At 39.9% G+C, this 23,895-nt stretch overlaps 1 protein-coding gene across 1 annotated transcript in view; it reads right to left on the bottom strand.

Annotated features, from left to right (window-relative positions):
- ROS1 (ROS proto-oncogene 1, receptor tyrosine kinase) overlaps positions 1-23,895 on the bottom strand; it is a 71,703-nt gene that overhangs the window by 16,054 nt on the left and 31,754 nt on the right. The window contains exons 26-39 of the mRNA XM_037392438.1: positions 23,163-23,449; positions 22,054-22,230; positions 19,411-19,628; positions 18,605-18,743; positions 13,318-13,550; positions 10,295-10,471; positions 9,106-9,280; positions 8,507-8,624; positions 6,256-6,443; positions 5,531-5,620; positions 4,688-4,823; positions 4,115-4,277; positions 3,781-3,845; positions 1,012-1,141 (exon numbers count right to left, since the gene is read on the bottom strand). Of these exons, the coding sequence (XP_037248335.1) occupies positions 1,012-1,141; positions 3,781-3,845; positions 4,115-4,277; positions 4,688-4,823; positions 5,531-5,620; positions 6,256-6,443; positions 8,507-8,624; positions 9,106-9,280; positions 10,295-10,471; positions 13,318-13,550; positions 18,605-18,743; positions 19,411-19,628; positions 22,054-22,230; positions 23,163-23,449 (2,296 nt within the window). The remainder of the gene's footprint in view (positions 1-1,011; positions 1,142-3,780; positions 3,846-4,114; positions 4,278-4,687; positions 4,824-5,530; positions 5,621-6,255; positions 6,444-8,506; positions 8,625-9,105; positions 9,281-10,294; positions 10,472-13,317; positions 13,551-18,604; positions 18,744-19,410; positions 19,629-22,053; positions 22,231-23,162; positions 23,450-23,895) is intronic.

The raw sequence follows: 23,895 nt of genomic DNA on the forward strand, positions 1-23,895 counted from the left end.
TACAGGAAACAAAGACAGAAGGTTAGGCATGTCTTTCAGCTCTACAAACTCAGAATGACAACCTCCCTATGCAAATATGGTATTGTTTCCTCATTTGAAATGAGTAAGATATTTCCAAAACATGTGAAGCACAGGTGCAAAGTCTCTGTATGTCAACAGGGCAAATGCAGGGTAAACTGCCAAATCACTGCGCTGCAAGGCAGGTGAACACTGTTCTTTGACTGGGGACTAAGGCTATCCCGAGACTTTCAGAATTGTTTCTTCATCACAGTGGAAGGAATGGGACCTGAAAATTTCCTCCTACTGTCAGATCAGGTTAGCTTGCTGCTGTATTAATCAGTATCATATATTATCCTAGTACAATACATGTATATACATTTCAGTAGAGTTCAATACTGACTGTAGATTTGATCTGATCACATAAATGAACTAGACAATTGCTATAATGCTATAAAATTTCAGTGTTGGGTCCTTTTGACCTACAGTCCTACCATCTATACTCTTAATCTGCATGCTAACTACAGAAAAAAATTACTTAGTTAAAGACATGTACTCTTTATTCTTTTCTCCTCTTTCCTTCTAATGAATTTGAGGATACAGGCAAGGAACAGCATCTTCTTACATGCCTGGACTGTGCCTAGCACATTAAGGATATTGCTGCTATTCAAAGATCAAAAAAAAATCCTGTGAGGCCCAATAGGCCAGGTACATGACCATCATTATTTATGATCACTTTTCAAAGGACTGATCATGGTATCCATAGTGAGAAACTCAGAAGACATCTCACAACTGAAAACACAGTTTTGGTCAGTGGTCTAATGACATTCACAGCAACTCTGAATGCAAGGTCAGCACTCAACATTGAGGTCTGAGGGTGTTAGGGCAAAGCCAGGTCAGACCTTGCAGGTACAGAAACAGCTGAACATCACCATGGCCTTTGAGAAAAGGAAAAACTGAGAAACTGTGGGCAGTTACATGTTAAAAATACAAGTCTCATGGTCTTTACCATACCTTTTGCTTTCTGGCTCCTCGTAAATAGCTAAGTAGATCCCCTCCTTCCATCAGCTCCAGTATAAGGTACTGAGGTTCATTTAACAGGCACACACCAAGTAACTTCAGAATGTGGGGGTGATCAAATTTACTAAACAGAAGCAAACAACTGTAAGATTACATATGGAGCATCCAGTTGGTTGATAGCTAATAAAGCGCACATAGCTGCAAGCAATGAATGAGTAGTCTGGTCTTTACAATCCTGCCTCTACCAACAACATGATTTAGTAACTCACAGTGCCTGGATTTGCTCAGTCACGGGGAGAGTTCAGGGCCATCCTTTCAAAACACAGGCTTACACTGCATTTTGATGGGCACTCTAATGCACACATGCGTATTAAAAGCACACTTCATCACATTTCCAGGAAGCAAAGAAACGTGGCAAACTCATCCAGGAATACATGAATTGCCACCTGTACATTAAAGCTGTGTACATTATTTTAATAGTGTACTTTTACTACTATATTCACAGTAGGACTGATGATTCAGAGAAATGCACAGAGAAAGGTAAAAGCACAAGGTGCGACATATTCTCACAATTCAGAGAACTGTTTCTCACAGTACATTTTTAAGAGAAAAAAAATATACATCAGGAATACTTGCAGATATGCTAGTAATTGCGTGTGTCCAAAAAGATGGGGATTACCACAGAGCAATTAGCACTCTCAGATCTAGTGCTTTTCATAGAATGAAGAATATTTATTGCCTGTGTGAGTGCCTGTGTTTCTACAATCACATTTCTTGTGTTAGAAAATGGTTTTCCCTTCACACTGCTGTGTGAAAGGACTTGCACCAGCACTCAGAGAAACTTGACTCTACTGTGGGAACTGGTGCTGTCCAAAATGCTGTTAAATGCACCAGTGTAAACAAACAAATAAAAGAGGGACATTTTCCTTCTAAAGTCTTTCAGTTCACATAATCTTAGGCGTGGGCAAAGACTCTAGCAAAGTGTGATTTTGAATTCGACGTTTCCACTTAGCCCCTAGCACATACCTCTCAATCAGACAAACTTTGGCACTCTCAAGAACAAAAGAGGGGAAGGAGCACCTGGCACTTTCCTTATAGTTCAGCAATCCTTTCTCCACTGAGCTGTCATTCCTGACTTCCCAAGTGATGGGATCCACCCAAGAATTTGCTACATATATTTGTACACAAATGTCTCATCAATAACCTATATCAAATTACTTTTTGAAATACAGGCCATTCAATTTCCCCATTGCTGCATAGCAATACTAAAAGAAACAAATAGTCCTTGCTTAACTGGGACAGTATGCATAACAGTACAATTCAAATTTTAATGAACATCCAAAAAGGCAAGCAAAATAAAAGTTGCATTTAAATATCTAATAACAGGGTTTGTAAACAATCAGGAACACTTATTTTTCATTTCTGCCCTTGGTTTCATTTGTTAGACCTTACAGATGAACATCAAGAAAAATCACTAAGGTCACCATGAGGGCACTAAATAATTCTTTCTTCACATTTAAAAAATGCAAGATTTAAAGAATAGAAAACATATAATTTTTTATTATTGTTTAATGACTACTGGGATTATATAATGTTTAAACTTTTCTATTCTCTTTATTTCTATGTCTCATTGTATTAGTGGATATATATGGACCCACATCATTGTTTACATTTAAACATAAGAATTTCCAATTATATATTTTTCCAGTAATTCTGGTTTTGGATTATTAGCTACAACAAGAAAGCAGAACTGGGAAAGCTTCAGAGACTAACCATGGTTACATATAATTTCCATACTTCACAGAAAAGAGACCTTAACTGGGTTTATGACTGCTAGGTAGACTGAAGAGAGATTGTAGGAAGTTTATGCACAACACTTACTCTTTTTCATCAATTTACACTTTAATTACATGGTTCCATTTTGGTTTTCACAAGCTTCTTACCTCGTTCAATGTATAAAGTGTAGAAAAAGTTAGGTAAAAAATGCAAGATATTTTAAAAAAAATATGTAAACACAAAAAAAGAATGCTGTGAAAATCAATTTCAAATTTAATAACACTATGTTTTCTGTACAGGATATAAAATCCTTCATTTTTCAAAAGATGATTCTAATCCTGCACTCATGAAATAAAAGTCGGAGAAGTGCAGAAGTGCATCTGAAACCAAAAGCACACTCTCAGTCTCATGTTACCAGCTGAACTTCTACTTGTTTCTGTGGAGACTCTGGAAAACCAGATTTCTAGCTGACACACAGACCTTTCTGTGAAATCCTCACACCGGTACCGGTGAGAGATGCATTGTTAAAGTCTACCTCGATAGAAGAGGTATGTGGCAGCCTCTAGTGGTAAGTATGCACATTTTTAAAAAACAGTTTCTACAGTAAATTGAAACTTCAAGGTATCAGCTTGTTTTGATATATCTGGGAAAATGAGATTAGCCAAGTGATGCCCAATTGTCTTTTACAGGTAACTTATTTTTAGGGGAGCAAAGATACTGAAATACATCAGTCCAAACACAAATAAATCCATGATGTGAGCATACTGAACCGGCGCTCTGTATCTTAAATTTTGTTAACCAGATGTATAGCTTTATTTTCATAAGATTCATAGGGATTAATTTATTTTTTTAGCAGAAACAGGAGAACACCTCAAAAATACCACAGTAATTTGCTTAGAGGGAAGTGTTGCTTTCATTCCTCTTGAAGGCCATCACCCTCACATGCTAGTGGCTTCAAACAGTGCCCAGTGGCAGAGCTGTCCCTACCTCATTAAGTGTGCCTCCTTCAAGAATTCACTCTTCTCGTGGTCTGTTGCACCCTTCTTCAAAGTCTATTCAACAGAAAGGAAAAGTGTAAAACACTTAGGTCACCATCACCATGATCACATAGCTTAACTAAAGCGATCAGACATAGACATGACCTTAAATACACATTATTTTCCAGCAATCATTACAAGGAGATAGGCTCAGCTTTAACTGACTTGCAAGAAATACTGCAAGGAAATACCCAACTCTGTCAGCACCTGTTTCTGTGGTATAACTTCTGAGCCAAATCTCTCTGCCCATCCCATTCTGTTGCCAGAGAAATAGCTGTAATTACCTTGACTGCTACTTTGGATTCTCCACTTCCATCTGCCACGATATCTACTACAGTCCCTTCATACACCTCTCCAAATGCTCCACTTCCTAACAATTTTTGCAAGTTCAGTTTGTGCCGAGGGAAGGCTGGCAATGATTCAATCTCTGCTTGAGACGGAAGAGTGCTAGAAAACAGCAACGCTGGTCACTTGTTCATACTAAGAATGGTTGAAATGTTATTAAAATTCTTCCTTAAAAGAATCTGTTACTATTTGTCTTATCAGGTACATTTAAGGAGAGCTTGGGTGAAGCCTGGATGTTTTGGAAGCTATTGGAAAACACCAGGTCCTCTTCCTTCCCTGCGCACTTGTGTTTCTTGCCAGCGTTAGCATGCAGGGTGAGCTGGGGCAATGCAAGCCAGGGCGCAGAGAGCCAGCATGGCAGGGTGGACTTCAGAGCAGACCTGCCCTGCAGCGCAGATGCAGCCCTTAAGTCCACCTTGAGGTGTCAGGGATGAGTGCATTGATGAAAACCAGTCCAGGGAAGCCTTCTAAGATGCTTTTGTCCTGAAAATGCATTTGCCCCAAGGACATACCTTACAGCATAACAGGCATTGGCTAGTCCCACTGTCTCAGCTGTCCCTCTGAGTTGAGCTAATTCTTTATCTTCCTTGATAAATACCGTCTGTCTAGGCAAGGCTTGTTTTCTGGATTTCCCTCTTTGGTGCCATACTGGAACAGAAAAGCAGACCGTCAGATACTTCACTCTGAGACCATCGCAAGCAGGCTGAAAGGCTACAGGTTCCTTGTTATTCTGTTAAACTGATGCCTCCCCCCCACACCCAGCAGCTTGTGTAAGCAAGAGATTTCCATCTGGCCACCATGTTTTTCCCACAAAACACAGAGAACTGCTTCTACAACTGACAAATCAGTCAAGCATTCACTTCTGTATGTGGCAAGACCCAAGTTCGAAGGGCTGCTGACGTATCCCAGGGAGAAGATAAGGAGTGAGAGGGCAGGACCATCACATAGACAGCTACATCTCAGGGTAATCTCTACATCCTTTCTTTAGGGACAAAGTTTAAGAGAGGGGGAAAAAGGAACCCTTTGGTGAATAAGCAAAGTACGTAACTTGAGAATTACAAGGTACAAGTTCTTATAAGGATACACAGGAATGTCAGTTTCTTCAGCATTCCTGTGCTCTCCCTGCACAGGGAGAAATGCCTGAGGATGGAGTGAATATCCTGTCCTTGACACTGAAAACATAACCAGCCATCTCTAGAGCCTCAAAGGATGAAAATATGCAAAGTCCTGCCAGCTCCCACCCTGGGGACTCTTCAGCATTTCCTTAAACCCAGAGGCCTATCATCTCCTGCCATCTGAACTGTGATTACTGAGACTTGGCAAACCAAGGATATGCAAAAACCTCAGCCAGTTACCAAAACCAAATAGCATCACCACAGTCAAGCCCAGCACAACTCCGATCATAGCAGCAATGGCAATGATGGTGTTTGGGGAGATCATAGTATCTGTTAAATAGAAGAGGAGAATTGATCAATGACAGTATACAAATTATATCAATCCTACGGAGCTGAGCAAACTAGAACCCTCGAGCTGCCTGATGTGTAAATGTCTTCCTCTGCCCAAAGCTCTCTTGTAGGCTGTATGTAGATGTCTGCATTTCGTCCGAGTAATCCTCCTCCCCCAGCTCTTGGCCATTCCTGTGGTGATGACCTACTGTGTACACGGACAGAGAAAATGCTGAATTGTTTGATCCACTCAAGGTGGGATTTTCAAAAACACCCATAGAGTGTAGGTCTAATGTTCTGGCTGAAGGCAAAAAGTAAACCTCACATCCTTACCCAGTGTGGGAGCTTGCCTTTATTTCAAGATTCATACCATAATGCACAGTGCAGGGCCACAGAGACAAACCGGTATGAATGCACAGAAGCAAATTTCGGGTCTACTGTTCCATACAAAAGAGTCTGGATAAGCACCTGCAGCTGGGGTCACCATATAAATGTCACTGTTTATTACCTCTTAGACACATTACTTTACTTGTGTGCAGCAACATCATTATTAAAACAGCAGGTCTTTTCATAAATTGCTATAATTATTCTGAATAAAAAGCTTGATTAACATAGTAAGAAAGTACAAGATATACCTTCACCCAAAATTATATCCTTGCTTGTGTCACTGTATTCACCAAGTCCCAGCACATTTGCAGCTGCTGCTCTGAACTGGAAAGTTCCTTCTAAGTTCTCAGCCTTCCATGTGCAAACACTGGCACAGGAGCCATTGTAAACCACCTCCCATGAGGACTTGACTTTGCTGGTGTTGTCAGACTGCTTCCTGCAACAGGCACAGCAAAATAACACCGCTACGTCACTAACACAGGGTGGGCAGTTGACTGCTTCCCCCCGCTTTCTTCACTTCAGTTCCACGGCCTTCACAACACCTCTCTGCCTGCATGAAAGCTCAATCTGGTTGTGGGATTTTGGATAGGGAGCAGAAAATTGTACCATGCCACTTCAGCAATGTTAGGAATCACACAGCTTTAGCTTGGCATTGGACATTGAATGCTAGAACCTTTTAGACACAAAAAGCTCCAGCACTCCTTCACCCGTTTCAACATACACCTCACAGCCAAGATTTCAAAACTTTCTTATTTAGCTTTCAGAAGAAAAAAAAAAACATTTATTTTTGTGTCCTGTCAGAGGTTTTCGCTTTCCTGGGCCCAGAGTAATTCAGTGGCTCTTGTGCATCAGATTTCACAAGCTAAACAGGAAGCAGGTCATTGGCAGTGAAGACCCAATTCTTTAGCTAGCCAGTTTCCCGTAGCATCTGCTGACTGCTGGGTATATTTCTTCCTTTCCCCATTGGACTGAGATTGATGGCTCACAATAAATTCAGAGCTGATTATTCACCAACCAAAAGAGGACCATGTATTTAAACTTGAAAGGCCATATCTGAAATATCATTTCATGTCACACAAGACACTAATATTTCACGTGAAATGACCTTCATAAGCACGTCGATCATTCTCCCAACATTCTTTAACGCAGAAAAAAGGTCAAACTCTTCTAAACCAGGAAGACATGGAAAAACTGTGTTCATGTCCTTGGTGTGTACATGTCCCTACCAGAGCTGTATGAAAAACAGGGGTTGTTTCAAAGGGCTATGTAAATATTTTTTAGAACGCTATGCAACTGACCTAACATTTTTCTATCTGGTATAAAAGGACCATGAGGCTCAAAGTGAAATTCAGTCAAAAACATCAGCATATGCAGAGTCAGACTGCAGTAGAAAAGCTTATTTTATTTTAAAAACCTCACCTCACTAATGCATTGTGATTCTGGAGATGAATAAGAAGCTGGACCCTGGAGAACACAGTGGCTAATGCACAACCCTGGCACAGGCCAAGGGACTGTCCTTTCTTTAGTCATCCAGAGCAACCCAGGTACAAACTGGCTGTCGGCATATCAAAATTATTGTGGTCTCATAGCATACAGGTCAGTGCTGCTGTACGCTCACAGGACTGTATGGAGGAAGCTTACAGCACCAGGAAAATATGTCTGGGTGAAAACTTATACAGGTAAAGTATGCCCAGCTCCACAGTGCTGTCAGCCTTTAGCTTTCATAAGGACAGACTTAACTGAGGAAAAAGGAGTAATAGCTGAGTTTAAAAAATTGCTTCCCTCCACCAATCCTGATTTCAAACAATGTCATAGGAATATCTCAGAAGATGGACTCTCCTCATTTTTAGATAATGCATTAATCAAGCCATGCACTAACTGCCTGAAACAGACCCCTCCAGAGTCATGGTCACAAAATGAGAAATTTCAAAGTCACTGCACACAGCAATGTACTCTGACCTGTCCATTCAGGCCTTCCAATGCCAGTGCAGGGGTAAGGGTGAATTGGCACTGTACAGATGCTTAGTGAGTGTGACATGTATAGTCTAGGCAATCTGTATGTGATGACAGAGCACTTTAAAAATTATGTAGTCATCCCATGTCGGTGGGAGTACCTTACGATTTTTTTCTGGCAACTTTATAATGATTTTTCAAAAGTCCTCCGAACACTAGGATATTTCTACATATATTTTAGCCAGAAATACATACTGCATGCTTGAAATCTGTGATTTGAAAATATCTCCAGATCTTCTTCTAATTCACTAACATACATCCAAATAAATGGTCTGGAATACTCATTAATGTGTATTTTCTTCTAAGTTTTACAGGAATTTCTGGAAATGATAGCTACTTAGTTTACCCAAGAAAGACATCCCATGAGAAGGGCCATTTGCATCATAGATATTTCACTGTTCCCATCAGAGCCCAATGGAAAGTCCCTGCAGACAGGGATTTGTTCTGGGCTGCTCCCTGTGAGAAGCGTCTGCATGCATAGCTTACCTGCTTTCTAAGATGTAGTAGGTCAGGTTGCTTCCATTGTCATCAGCCTTTTCCCACTGTACAGAGTTTTTAGCATCTTCTGCTCTTATTGGAACTCCTGGCTTACCAGGAACACCAGCTTAGGACAAATGAGGGAAGAAACAGAACCCATAGAATGTGTTTAAAGCAAGACAAAGGTCTAACAGGCACAGAGAAAAACTTAGATGTGCACCATGGGTGTTTAGACATACAGAAAGGTGGAAGACCTACATCAGAAATTCCCACGAAGAATGAATCTTTGGCCTTCTCTTTGCAATGAACAAATTTCAAAATTTTCATTCACATATACCCTTTCACTAGTAGTTATGAGTACACATGCATATAGGCATTTCGTTTCAGTTTCCCTCACTCTTTCTTCTGCTCCACTTGGAAGTGAATCTCATTTCTTTCTCCCTATTACTTTTGCAAATATGGTATTGTGCTATTTATTTTTCAAACACACACAACTACTGGCTCTTAGTATAAGAAAATTGCCTGCTAAATTTTACAAAATATTGTATTTGAATATTCACATCCTGAAAATAGTCTTAAAATCTTGTTACCCTACATTAAGTGCTTACCTGTGGTTTTAAAGCTTGTTGAAGAGGAAGTGCTTTTCACTCCTGTAACATAAACTACTGTTACTCTTACAAAGTAGTTGGTTGCAGGAAGAGTTCCTGTGAGATTGCACGCGTAAACAAGATCTGCTGTACATGTAGTGCTTGCAGGAGAAAACCAGTCACTTGTTGTTTGCCACTAGAAAAATAAAATATTATCATGGTCAGCTTTCTTGCTCTGCTTAAAGTGTCTCACCATTCTGTTCCTGGGTAGATTAACTACTTTGCCACTTTTTAATATCATCAGGGACAGATTATGCACATGCTGGTTCAATCACAGCATTTTGTCCTCTTGGAGACCAAGGACACAAAACCTACGTTTTTAATTTGTTTTCAGAAGACTTATAAGTCTTGGCAGCCACAAAGGACAACAGATTAAGTGACCCCTTTACACAGCCAAAAGGAGCCTTCCTGTTGCTTATCTCTGTACAGCTTGTATTTCTGGATTACTGTGATGTTCCCATGCATTCAGCTTGCCATGATGCGATTGAAAGGAGGTGGTTTGGTAGAATTGTGCTATGACATTTGTTTCAGGGCAGGGAAATGTTTGGTGTAGGCCTAATGAATCCAATTATCTATATTAAGGAATCTATGTGATCCAGTTTAGCACATGACATTTTCTGTGTCCAGTGGTCCAGGCATTACAATCCGAAGCTTCCATCCATGCTGCTGTCACTGCAGCACTTACACAGTCTGCACTACTGGGCATTTTTTTGGCTCCAGCATTTACTCCTGTCTTCTATCACAGGAAAATAAAATTCAGATACTAGGTTGTAGCTAGTATTTAATGCTGAAAACTCTTTTCTTCTCTTTCTTGGGCAGGGCAGACACAGAATTTGTAGCTACAAGCCAGACTGGAGGAGGGCAGTGAGAAAAGACTCCACTGAAACAGGAGACCCGGGAGGAATTCTGGTGGGGTCATCCAGGATGTCCTTTGGCACTACAGAGTATTAAATGCTACAGCTGTACTCCCCCTTGTTCCTGGCAAACACTGCCTCCATCCTGCCCCTTTTGAGCCACTAAGACTGATGTCACCATGCCTAAATTTTCCACTGAGACTCTTCATATACACCCTGCCACCCTGTCTCTGCACACCAGGACAGAGTGGGTTAAATTTGCTTTGATGTGGAAAAAAAGTAAGGGGTATTTTTACCTTACACAGCTCAAACCAGAAGCTGGTTTCATTGACGTGCAGAGGAGGTTTCCATTCTAGCTGGAAACTGGTATTTCTGGGGACTATGTTGACAGGTGCAGGTGGAGTCTCAAAAGTTTTTGCAGTAACAGAGACACTTTCAGAAAACCAGTTCTCGTCAGGATGAAAAGCAAGAACCTAGTAAGGAAATGGATGAACAATACAGTACCATATCAGTTGGAAAGTTGGCTTTAATAACTCAAAGTGTTTGGAAAACCAGCTGTTTTTGAACAAGACAATATTCAGGCAATATAGATATAGGTGTAGAAAGATTACATCTTCAGCATTACACATCTGCAGGCTGGAACTTCATGGCTTAGAGTCCCGCTCCTCAGTGACTTTCCTTAGTTTGTTGTTTCATCACTCTACTAAAACTCTTCTCTTTCTAGACCTTTCTTAATGCCGCACACTCTTACACAGACATGCAGATGTCACACCACATGCTAGGCAGTGTTTTAGAATCACAAAAACACAAGACAAGGAGGTGCCTTACTACACTGCCTTCCACTATACCACAATCAAATATGACCAATACATACTTACATACTTATAGGTAGGTGTGTATGTAGAGGAATGAAGCTGGGTTAATTATCATTGATAATATACAGCTGTGGGCTGGCTTCAGGGGCGGTGGGTTGGCCGATGTAGATAAGGTGCAGCTGTGGCTGGTTTTGTTAAGTGGTTGAGAGCCAATGAAGAGAGCAGCCGAGGAAGAAGCAGAGAGAATGTGTGCTCTGGGTGAGGAGAGATGAGGAGACGGCAGCAGAGGGACTGGCATGAAGAGTATGTTGGTATGTGATGGTAAAAGACCTTGCTGCAGCTGGCTTGTTTGGAGAGCGTTGTGACATGTGTATATAGGTATTCCCCACTATACCATCCAAATCATTAACGTAGGTACAAAACCAAATTAAGACCAGAATAGATCCCCTCTAGCCATCAGCCAAATGTTCTCCCAGCCCATGCACGAACTTCAAAAAACACCCTTTGACTGTATTTATGATGTACCCAGTGTGCGTTCTGCAGACATGTTTACTTGGTTGCTTTTGAAAATCAATCTGGTGATAGCCCTGATGTCCAGATACATCATTTACTGTTTTCCTTTTAACCTTTCATCTGTAAAGGGAGAAACAGTATGTTTTATTCTTACAAATCCATCCTGGACGTTTTTATTCCTCTGTTATCCTCTACATGCTTGTATACCAACTGTTTACCATTTGTCATAATATAATCTGAATAATATCTAGATATGTCCTAATATAGTCCTGGTAAAACTGTATATGCCCTTAAAATAAGTTTGGGTACTGAACTTACAGAGTGGTCTATTCTTTCCTTTTTGAAGTTGTGTGACTTTTTTTTGCTAGTTTTATGGGACTTACTCTCTTCCAAAAGTTACAGAAGCTAATTGTGAACATTCACAGACTTTTTAACCATCTCCTTATGTAGTTTAAGGCCATCAGATGCTGCTGACAAATATACATAACCTGATCTTTCCTTCTCCTGATCTGTTGTGCTACCTTTGGTTTCATGCAGTTGCATTAAATATCTAGTCACAGATCCTCTGTTCCTAAAAACTAAAGAAAAAGAAAAGCACTAGATACTGCAACCTGTTCTTCCTTTTGTCTCCTTCTTCAGCATACTGACAGAGCCTTCCCAAACACATTTTTAGTCCTTAGTACTTTCAACTCCTTTGGTTCCCCCACCTTCTTGATTTTGTCTCCATGTTAAGTTACTCTTTTCTGCTCATTCTTACAGCAATGACATGTGTGCAGGCAGATAATACAGACTCTGCTTCAGGATGGTCCTCCCCCTATTGCCTTGGCTTTCCAAAAGGCCTTGCTGCCTGAGTCTGTGACAGCTGGGGGGGGCAGCAGGGCTGATGTGTCTGCCTCTCTATTCTGACCGTTCATAGCCCAGCAGAACTATACAAGCCACCAAATTACTTGTGCAGTGCCAATGTGGGAGTCCAGATGAATTGCAGCAGCTGATGGATGGATATCCCATTCTGCTGTTTCTGCAATCTGTCCTGGGGCTGACCTATGATTAAACTTCCTATTTCTATAAATTTCCTGTTTCAATAAGGTAGTTGAGAATCTAGATCTTCCTCTGTCTACGACTTGCCTGGACAGTGGAAGAAACTACTACTCTATAGCACTGACAGCATCATATTTCAATGAAATCCAAAATCAGGGGTTTTGTAACCACCTTCAATATTCTTGCCCACAGAAATTTTCCTCAAAGACCACCAAATAGCCAGGCTCCTACTTGCATTGTTAGTCCTCTGCATTTGTTAAATGGTCAGTTCTTGTTGTAAACCTTGCGTATATAATTTATAATATACTTTTATTTAAAATGTGACTGATGCAAGACAGAATCGGTCAACTATTAATTCCATTCTGGTTTATTGGACTAAGAATATTTTTTTTCCTAAATGAAAAATTATTTATTAAAAGAAAAGCAACAACTGGCAAAATGGCTGAGTCTGACTTTGATATAATATACAGAGGTTTCCCTTTTACGGAAGTTTCAGATACATTGCTTTCCTGAGAAAAGCCTTTATCTTTTGGCCATGACCAATTTGCACTCACATAGCCCTATTTATTGCACTTCACCTAGTCCTTCATGAGTAAGTCACAGTTCCAGGCACCTTCCTTTGAGAATAGAGAGTACCCATCAGTTGACCCTCTCTTAGCACATTGCATCAAGTATCAGGGTAGTAACAGCTGGATTGCAGCAGAAACTCCTATTTACTCTTGAGATCTGTGATGTGTTTCCCAAATAGAAAAGATCTCAGTTCTAAGGTTTTAATCTGAGCAACTCTTGTAGGAATAAACTGTGATGTTTAATTTTCCTTAAGACTAAAGGACTGAAAGAAGTCTGTCAAGATCTGAACTTGTATTTTCAAACCACATATGTAGCTTTACAGAAGAGCAACTTAAAGATTTGCAGGTTAGTGAAAAAACAGGTAAAACGGCTTGTTACTATACCTTGAACAAATTGTTTGTTCCAGGTTGGAGCCCACTGACAGACCAGGAAAGAATCCCATTTGGAAATTCACTTTTTCTCAAGGGAGTTGCTGGGACAGGAGGCAATAAATAGACAGAGATTTGATAGCGGATGGACTCTAGAGGTCCATTTGGCTTCAGAGGTTCACTCCAAGATATACTGATGGTGGTGTCAGACAAAACCACTGTCTTAATGGAATCAACTGCTTCTGGTACTGAAACAGAAAGAAAAACCAATCCACTTTTAAGTACAAATCTTACTAAAGGTTTTCCTGTTTGTTTGCTTTCTTTTTAGAGAAGTCAAGAAATATCACTGAAGAAGGAAAAAAAGGTTATAAGTGTATGAATATGATCTATTTATAGGACTGACACTCTACACATGTAAAACTCATATTCCTGTACAGTCAGTCAGCTGCAGACAGGTTCAAAATATTTTGAGGACTTTTTTAGTATCTCCTTGGCTATTCTACCATGCAAGCAGACAAAAAATCTCCAACGGCTGTCCTATACCTCTACATTTATAGCCATATCACTGAATTTCTGTTCTCTCTTAGTTTACTAATAAGGGTCTCAGATGATGTGAGTTTAATATGATACTTACTTGGATATACACTAGAACCAGTGCCCATGCACTATTCCAATTGGAAAGTCTTTATTGAACAGAAAAGTCGGAAGGAAGAAAAGACAAAACTAAGCATTGTTTTCCATCATTTACAATTTTGCTCAAAAATACATGGCCTGAGCTGTATAAGCAAGAAACTGGGGTGCTGGTTTGATGTTCATGCCAGCTGGTTATTCACTAATTGTGCTGGAAAAATCAACCCTTCCTTTGAAGCTTTGAGATCACAGACTTTGAAATAGTATATAACATGTCCCAACTCTATATTATTTTTTTTCCTATTGAACTGCCCGGATAGTAAAAAGTTAACAAGTCATTACACTATCTGTGTTCCAAACATATCAGAATGATGGGTATATATGATATAATTTATGCCCTAGTAACAACACTGCAGATTATTTAAATGAAATGTGCAGAAGCTAGACTAGTGAAGACAAATTTCTCATTTCACTAGCTAAGACATGTGGAGTAAGAGTGACACTCTGTGGCAAGAGCAATGCATTAATTTTTCCAAGCTGTCTTCCTGTTTTTTTCCTTGCCTTTATCTTAGTATTTGTTGGAAAGTACAGATTAATCCAAACTTCTTCAATTTCATTACAAAATTGAGGGAAAGACAAAAGGAATTCACACAGCTTGAGAGGTGTGAAATAGTTCAAGAAGCTCTAGCAGCATCTGATTACAATCTAAACTAGCAGTTACATTCATGAAATTGAGAACATAAGTGCCAGGACACATATACTGTTTAGAGGTGGTTGGAAATTTGGTAACAATTTGTGAAAAGCTCTCAGTGTTGATGCAAGTAAATATTAAAAATGTTTGGGGGCTGGTGTGATTTTTAGGTTGACTTTTTCTTTCTTGTCTAGGACTCTATTTTGATCCTGATGTTTTGGTTTGCCCCAACTCGAAAGCCCGTTCTGAGTTTCATGTTTCATTTTAACTTGAGACTGAAAAATTCCATTTCAGTGGAGCAACCCAGTCTCCGATTTCATATGCTGCCTTTACATTTCATCACTGAAAGGTTGTACGTTGCTGCAGGATGGTTCCATTCACCACACAAAGAAGCAACAGTATGAATACTTGCCACATCCCAATAGTAGTCAATCTTATTCAATCAGTGTGTCATACAAATTTTACAATACAGATGTGGATTCCCATGCAAAGAGTTGAAATCTACTGATCATAGGCTAGCTTTTCTTATTCTTTGCCATAGAGTCCTTAGGAATATGTTCATAATATTCAGAGATCCACACAGGATGAGAGCTTATTTCCTTGATGCTGCAGATGCCAAGAGATCTGACTGTTAAGAGAAAAAAATAAAATAGCATGGTTGGAAGAGAACTTCCAAAGTATAGTATGTCTGGATCCCAAAAGAAGAGTGACAGTGTGCCTGTACCTCTTGCTCCACTTTCATTTGAAAGAAGAAAAGAGGTCCATCTTAAAGAGAGGTTATATGTTCGACGGATGAGCCTTTTACAGAAACCACAGGCTGCATCCCCAAGAGAAGAACAAAAGGGTTCAGGACCCCTTGGCATATATTTGTTGCCAGCTATTCTGAATAAAATGTTTCCTTGGGCACGGTTGATAAGTAAGGGAAAGAAACATTGAGACACGTAAGAAAAAACCACAGTGGTGGCTGTGCTTATTTCAATTCCAGTTGCTTCAGCATCTTCTGAAGCAGCCAAAAGCCCAGCAGAGGTAAAGGGAAAGAAGGGGAAACCTTAGGACTCCTGCTGTGGCACCTCAACTGCATGTCACAGTAATACCTACATAGTTGTGCAATCTGCACAGCTATATGTCAGCTATAGCTAGCCGTGCTGTAGCTGGGTTAAGTGAGAAAATACCCAAGGACCAAGTGCTTCTGCACCTCTCAATTTCAGTCCTTCATCCTCTCTTGAAGGAGGACCACTTCCATTCTGCAGGACAAGATCCAGGCAGGAAAACTAGTGAGAGTGGGGACTATAGCACTCCCACATCACTATGAGTTCACCAGCAAGCATCTCTAGGTACCATTTTCCCAGTCTTTCCTGCAAAACACAAACAGGCTGCCATGTTGGCTTGGCTGCAGTTCTGCCTTGCTGACTTGGGTGTTATCAGAGATGCCTGATGGCTCTGCAAGTGGTGAATTTATGTGGACCAAGCTGACCCTCGTTGGTGACACCAGGTGCAATAAATAGAGCACAGTTGCAAAGCAAATCTGACACAACAGAAGAGCAAGCAGGTACTATGTGTACTACAGGGAATAGCTAGCTCATTATAGTTTTCCATGTTTCCATCAAGTGAGTCCAGCGGCATTACTCCAATGATGAGGAAATTATCTGAGGAGCAGTACAAAGGCAGCTCCTCATGAAGACAGCTACAAGTGTGCATGTGCACACATACACATAGAAAAGAAGAAAAAGTGCTGAGCAAGATGCTTCTGTTGGGTTGGGCTGCAAGGCAGACACCACATGCAAATGCATAGCATGTGTCGTCGGATGATGCTTTTCTTTCTGGGAAATGACAAGAGCTTCAGGGAGACTGGGACGGCAGCTGCCAACAGGCAGAGTGAAGCAGGGACTGAGCAGAAACACCTTCCTGCCCTAATCAAAGTATTTCCAACCACAGGAGGCATCTAGCTCAGACTAGTAGTACTCTCAAAGAATAAGGAGGTCTTGAACTTGGGCTGCCTACAAATCTCATTTGCCCTTGTAGCATTTGAGGAAAGCTTCTGGGCCATGTGGGCTTCAAGGATAGATGGGAGACATGCTGGCACTCACAGTGGAGCACTCACAGACCCAGCACCTGGGTCTGCATTAAAGTGCAGCCTAGACACATTTCTTGAGCTACATCACCAGGTAATATAGCACATGTGTATCATGTGAGGTGAAAACTGTTTTATAAACTAGACATGCTACAGTACAGGCCCAACTCTCAAATAATAAAGAACCAGGCTGAATCACAAACTATATAGAATGCTCCTGATCATGTTTTCTTTTCTCTTTCTTTCTATTTTTTTTCCAAAAGCAACTTGTACACAAGAGAAAACCTTTAAAATAAAAAACACCTTTCACTTACACTGCATCTTGTCTCTGAAGGACAACACTGTATGCAGGTTTTCCCCAAATATAGCCTTGGTGTGTCACTTCGTGAATGCCTCCTGCTTTCCCAAAAAGTGAGCTGTGATCCTGTTATCCATTTCTAGGCTGCAGCTACCTGCTCCCTCAGACCCTGCTTACAAGTTCTTGTCTTGTCCTCCCCCATTGCATCAGTGGGTCACACCTCATTACAGAGTACAGGGGTAGCTCTGCTTAAACACAATTACATTTGGCTGCCTTGCTGTATTGGGTTTGTGTGGCAAGGTTTTGTTGGAGGGGGGCTACAGGGGTGGCTTCTGATAGAAGCTTCCCTTATGTCTGATGAGCCAACGCCAGCCGGCTCCAGGACGGACCCACTGCTGGCCAAGGCCAAGCCTATCAGCAATGGTGGTAGCACCTATGGGATAGAGTATTTTAAAAGGGAAAAAACAAAAACACCTGCGCAACAAATTGTGGCAGAAGAGAGGAGTGAGAACATGTGAAAGCAACCACTCTGCAGACACGCAGGTCAGTGCAGAAGGAGGCAGGAGGTGCCCCAGGCACTGCAGCAGAGATTCCCCTGCAGCCCCTGGTGAAGCCCATGGTGAGGCAGGCTGTGCCCCTCAGCCCATGGAGGGTAACGCTGGAGCAGGTACCCACCTGCAGCCTGTGGAGGACCCCACGCCAGAGCAGGTGGATGCCCCAAGAAGAGACCCAGGAGCCTTTTGTTATATTTTCTCTCCCCTGTGCAGCTGAGGAGGGGAGTGATAGAGCAGCTTTGGTGGGCACCTGGTGTCCAGCCAGGGTCAACCCACCACACTTGCCATCATATCCTGACCTCTTGCCTTCAGTCATACCTCTCACCCATTCACTCCCACCAAAGTTTCTTACTTTCCTTCTGCCATAGTTAGATAAGTTTACCAATGTATTTATTTACTTTCAGGTAATCCCTAACCAGACCACACTCTGCCCTAAATGACACAGTGAATGTTCAAGTTCAGAGCACTACTCCCAGCTTTCTTCTTCTAGTGTGACAGGGACTGAGAAGGGCACACAAAAATTCTTGAAACCAACTGAAAATGTGCTATTGACATATTGACATAGGCCAACAGAAGTAAAAATGAAGTGCTGTCTTTTCAGCCTGGTTCACAATAAATCATACCTGCATTACCCTAAGAAACAGTAATTATGAGAATAATGTCAAGACAAGGGGGAAAATCTTAATGCTGAATGTATATGAATGATTATGTATATGAATGAATAACACACATATTTAAACATATGTAACCACATACACATTCAAATACAACTTCCTAAAAATGTGGTCCAAGGCAGAAACTGCAACTGTTTAGCCACTTTTAACCATAGTTTATCTTTCCTTACAAAGTCAGTGAACAAAAGCATTAAAGAATACATAAATATTTTATGAATTCTACAGATCCATTGTCTGGTTGCCAAAACCTTTTAAAGTTCTACACAGGTTACATTTTAAGCAGAAAATTTCTCTGCTTTCTGATTTGCAACCCGAACTTACACGCATCTTCTTAAAACTGACATGAGGATTCTGTTCAAAATCAGAACAAAATGTGAAACAAACCTCCATATAGAGTTCTGCCAATCATCTCATTTCCCATAGGCACTTCTTCATATGAAAAGTAGTTTTTCACTGCAACTTGTATGGCATAACTTGAAAATGGCTGTAGATTGTCTATGACAGCTATAGGACCCTGAAATTCCTGTTATTCAAAATCAAATAATAAACATGTATTCTTAGAAAAGAGATTCATATAGCACATCAATCATGTCAATGAAATGAGTGTTAAAAATAATATAGTAGTGCTTTTGTATTCTAATATATTTTAGTGCTTAAAAAAGAACGTTAAAATGATAATTTGCATAATAGCTCACTACAGAAAACACATACCAAAAAATAAGCTGAGATGCAATTAGCATGGCTACAATACTACACTGTTCAGTGGCTGGTACTTAAAATAGGAAATGGAAGAGTAAAGTAAAATGTAACAGAAAAAAATTATGAAGGAAAGTACAATTATCACAAAACACATAAAGGTAAGCCATATGGTTGCTGGACAGTCTCAAGAGTTATTTAAACAGATTAATATCCACCACAACTGCTCTTTTTACAAGTAGAAACTGAAGACTCATTTCAACAGGATTTTAGCAGAGGCATGTTAAAAAATAGAGTTGTACTTGCACAAAGGAAAGCTAAGGGATCTACCACTCAACAAATACCAGACAGAAAGGGGAATTACTGTTGGGAATGCAGAAGTGGAAAAACTCCAGTAGAAAGTTACAGAATGGTTTATAAAATGACTAGAAATGATAACGCATTCCCTATTTATATATGGTATCATGTGCATTTTTCTTCCAAAAGAGCCATACCAATGTTTTTTGCTGTCGAGCAGACAAACAGTAGCTTGAGTTCCTGCAGTTGTTAGTCATTTGTCGGAGAAATACCAGGTATGTTGGTGTAGGTTGTGATATGTCGGGGCATAGATGCTGTGGTGTGACAGATGGCAAGCTTAACATAAAACTGGTGTTAGTCTTATCAAGGATAGTAGGTTTCTCAGTGTCTGGCAATAGAGTCAAGCATCTTTTATCTAGGAAAGACATAAAAAAAATAATTTAAAAAAATCAATTACTGCTATACCAATCCAAACTTGCATGGGATTCTACCACTGTTCCTATGAGAAAACATAACCACAAAGTATTCTTCCTGCTTTCACAAACTGAAACAAAAAAAATCCCACCTGAATGTACTATATTTGATTACTTTCATGGACAGAAAAACAGTGGTCATCAAAGTAAAGTCTCGTTTATCTTTGATAAGACAGAGATGTACTAAAAGTAGATTTCCTAAAGAATGTAGGTTCTTCTTTAAGTACCTGAAAACCTTGAAAATCCAGATTGTAGTTGCTGTGTTATCAAGGGCAGTATACACTGATGAGTCCAAACTTGCTTGTCACAGGAAAGACAGATATGCAAAATAGAGAGTACCTTTCTCTAGCAATTAAATGTTATCTCTTTTCTTCCAACCAGCTTCCTATGTGTAAAGGTCATAGTAACAACAGGGAAATGGGAGACCAATTTTGGAAAGAAAAAACTGCTCTCTGACAGTAAGCAAAAAGCAACAAAAGAAAACACCTCATCACTTGATGTACTTTTAAAAACAAATTAAAAATATATTGAATGGACATGCTGCCAAGAAATAAAAGATTAAGGTACATGCATGGGGAAGATGGTACAAGAACAAATGTTTGCCCTTAGGCCACAACAACTAACCTCATTGTCGAGATCTTTCTCCCTAAATGAGCAATCCTGCCATTCCTGCCAAAGTCAGGTTTATGCATATAAGGGAAGGAGAATAAAGATGTCTGTTCAACAGAAATAAATGTAAGATTGAATCTTGGTCAATTTTACAGTTACCTAGAGGAGTAAAACTCCCATGGGAAAAGTCCCAGATGGAATAAAGAATTGAGTCATTTTCAGAGTTAAAGTTTCTGTCAGGCAGTTCCATAGAAATGTGTTTACCCTGACAAGAAAATCCTTCACTACATATTCAGTCCCCTTCTTCCTAACCCTGAAGAGAAATCATTCTCTCACAGAATCTGTGACAGGACAATAATTTTCACTGAGTACTTCTGATGTGTTAAATGATCAACTGACATCACAACTCTGGATGGCAATTAAATAGGTTAAAATGAAAGGAAACTTCAGCAGTACTCCTTGATCACATCACGAAAGCAATAAAAAGCATGTCAGTCAACCCAGCTAGTCTTTGCAAACATCACTTTTTCACATATATACCATTTGCTTTCAATATTTCTTCAGGAGAAGAATATTTTTTTTTCTTATTTTAGTATGTTCATTTACTTTTATCTGAAACTTGTGTGAATAATTCTGTGCATTGCCCTCCCCCTCCAAATGCCAAGGCTGTATGTTCCTCCAAATATTTTCAGCACTCGATGAAAATAAGAATTCCTCTGTGGGAATCTCTGGGTAGAAATAATCCCTTTGGACTGAAATTCAGTTCGTCCTTTGCTGCACCAGCTTGCAGGAAACCCTATACCTGGGGACAGGGATTGGCACATTCTGTACCAAAGCCAAACCAGGTTCCTGCACCAGTGCCAAGCCCACACAGACCTCATGGGAACAAACTTGCCCAAAGTACTGGTAAGAATAGCCTGGGCACTGGCCAGAGCAGCTGCAGGCAGGGGTAACTCTACTGGCTGTCCAGAACAATTCAAAATTCCTATGTTCCAAGTAAATCCATCCTGTTAAAATATTACCTTGTATATTTGTCAGATTTTTATGCAATACTGAAGTTAAAGAATTATTTTGAATATATTCATCATGCAAGTAGGTCTCCTAAACACCTGCATTTACAAAGATGATCCCTATAGGTACCATGAATCCTACCTCTCTATTAAAATTAATTTTTATTTCTTTCATTACCATTCTACTATGGTTTGTTTAAAATATTAGGAGTTCTAAGTAAAGCCTGTGTCTACTATAACGTAAGCTGTAATTGCTTCTCAGGTACTTTTTTTATAAATCGTTTGCATAAGCAGAGTTCTTATCTCTGTCTTTGGAAAGGCAGACATTCTTTTTCAGCTTTGCAAACTTGTGAACAAAACCAGAAATCTGTATCATACTAGGGATCATTATCAAACTCTTGCTACAATCCTTTGTGGACATTTGCTCTTTTTCTGTGCTTTATGTGCATAACCTTTTCTAAATCTCCAGGTTTGATGCAAGTTTAAAAATAGGCGTGGTTTGGTGTTAACAACCTGAGCCTTTGAAACACAGGCAATATTCATCATCACAACCTTCCATGGGATTCAACACAAGGCCAGTCCTTACATTCATCCTTTTAAAAATGTGCATAGTGAATTGTTTCTCTCTAGAAGGTACCTGAATCCATAAAGCACATTTTACATAAATACACATAGCATGATCTGCAACTCAAATACATGCTCTGAAATAAACTTGCTACATTTACAAAACAATGCAAATCCCCTCTACCTGGATACAATTGGGCTGCTGAGCTGTAGGCTAAGATCTTCAGTTTGTTATTTGCTCTCTTCTGAAGGAAGTGTCTTGTACTTTCTTTATTTGCTAGCCAAATTTCAGTGTATTCCTTTGCTTCAGTGCTCCAGTATATAAATTTCTTATCTACAGTCAAGCTCCCAATTTTCCTACCTGTAGGAAAACATTGTATAGTTAAGCTTCAGGATACACCCTGAGCACACAATTTTATAAGAGCAGATGGGTGCTTGTATTCACTGTGAGTCAATATAGGTGAGTATCTTAGTCATACCATGTCTTCAAAGGCCGCCCTGGAAAAGACATTACTGATATTTTCCAATAGGTCTCATGACATTGAAACACTATGTTATTTCAGTTTAGAAGTGTTGATTTGAAGGCTTTTTATTATCCATAATTATGAGAACTGCAATTCAATTAAGAAACATCAGAAATAAAACACCTTTGTCTATAGAAACTTCCATAATTTTTCCAAGATGAAAACCACACAGGCAGGGCTCTGCCATCTCCCAGGAACAATTAAGACAGCTCCTCTGGTAACAGAACAGCTTTACCAGCGCTCCTCCAGAACCCAGCTGAAAACTGAGCAACCAAGATTAAGTGTTATCATTACAAGAAGTGCAACATAGGTAAGTTGTCATATAAGACTCTACCTGCATGAAGTACCCTCCCCACGTGTTGAAGTCTGCAATGCCACTTTCAGGCATAGTGTAAGATGTTATTGTACCTTTTCATTGGGGTAAACTGTAATAGGTGTATCTGATACGAAACCCTAGTAAAATGATGTGTTAATACTATAAGTGAAATACGTTGGCAAGTAGCATTTAAGGCTGTAGCATCTCCATTTGATTTACATTTTACTAGAATATATATTTGCATCAGTAAATATCCTCACACTGCTCTTTCTCCTACTTTGTATCAACAGGGTACACAACTAGAAACACAGAACACATTTTGACCATCTTGCCTGTAGATAAATCAATTTTGTAACAGAAGTGTTTCTTTAAAACTATTTTGTGGAAATGAACATTGTTTTGTGCAAGAGAAAGAATCACAAACTACCTAGAAACATAACAGAGTACTCAGACCTTGAAAACTTTGTATTTTGGTAATTTCCCAGCAGTGGCAAGCATCCATATCTGAGGCCCATATTTCACCTCTTCCTCTGATAAAGAGCAGCTGGGGATTCTTGGAGTCAGACACATCTATACTCATAGGTCTTCCTAGCTCTGCTTCTGCCACGTTACAGCTGCAGTAGTTCCTCATCTGTTCTTCTGCTGACACGTATCCCAAAATGTGGTGCACGGTGTCGTTCAGAATATCATAATAAAACATACGGCAGCCATAATCAAGCTCCTCCATCCAGTACAAGCGGCTATCAAACAAAATGCATTACTTACAGTAGAAAAACTTCCATCTGAGCAATCTGCCCTAAATGCAGTCCTGTAGTGACTACAGTCACAAACATCCCAAACATTTAGAACACAGTAACTACAGCAGCATACTTGCATAGTGATTCCAGGTGTTTAAAGGGCATTTTTTAATGGAAGGTCACAATAACTGATTATTTATTTTGGATAAAACAGTTACTGTAAAAAGTTGTGGTCTGGTGCTGACTTTCATTTGCATCACTTAAACAGAAGAACCCATTAGTATTTCAGTATCATTTGAAATCTTCACTCGGACACGGACATCTTGAAATTAGATATGTCCAAGCTCAGCTTGCAGTATAAAAGTAGAACTATGTCCAGATAGTTTCTCCATTTACACAATGCAAAACACTTGTGTACTATAAAAAGTCCTTTTTGGTCCTTAACAGTG

This window comes from Falco rusticolus, chromosome 6, assembly GCF_015220075.1.
Source record: "Falco rusticolus isolate bFalRus1 chromosome 6, bFalRus1.pri, whole genome shotgun sequence".
NCBI classification, from domain to species: Eukaryota; Metazoa; Chordata; class Aves; order Falconiformes; family Falconidae; genus Falco; species Falco rusticolus.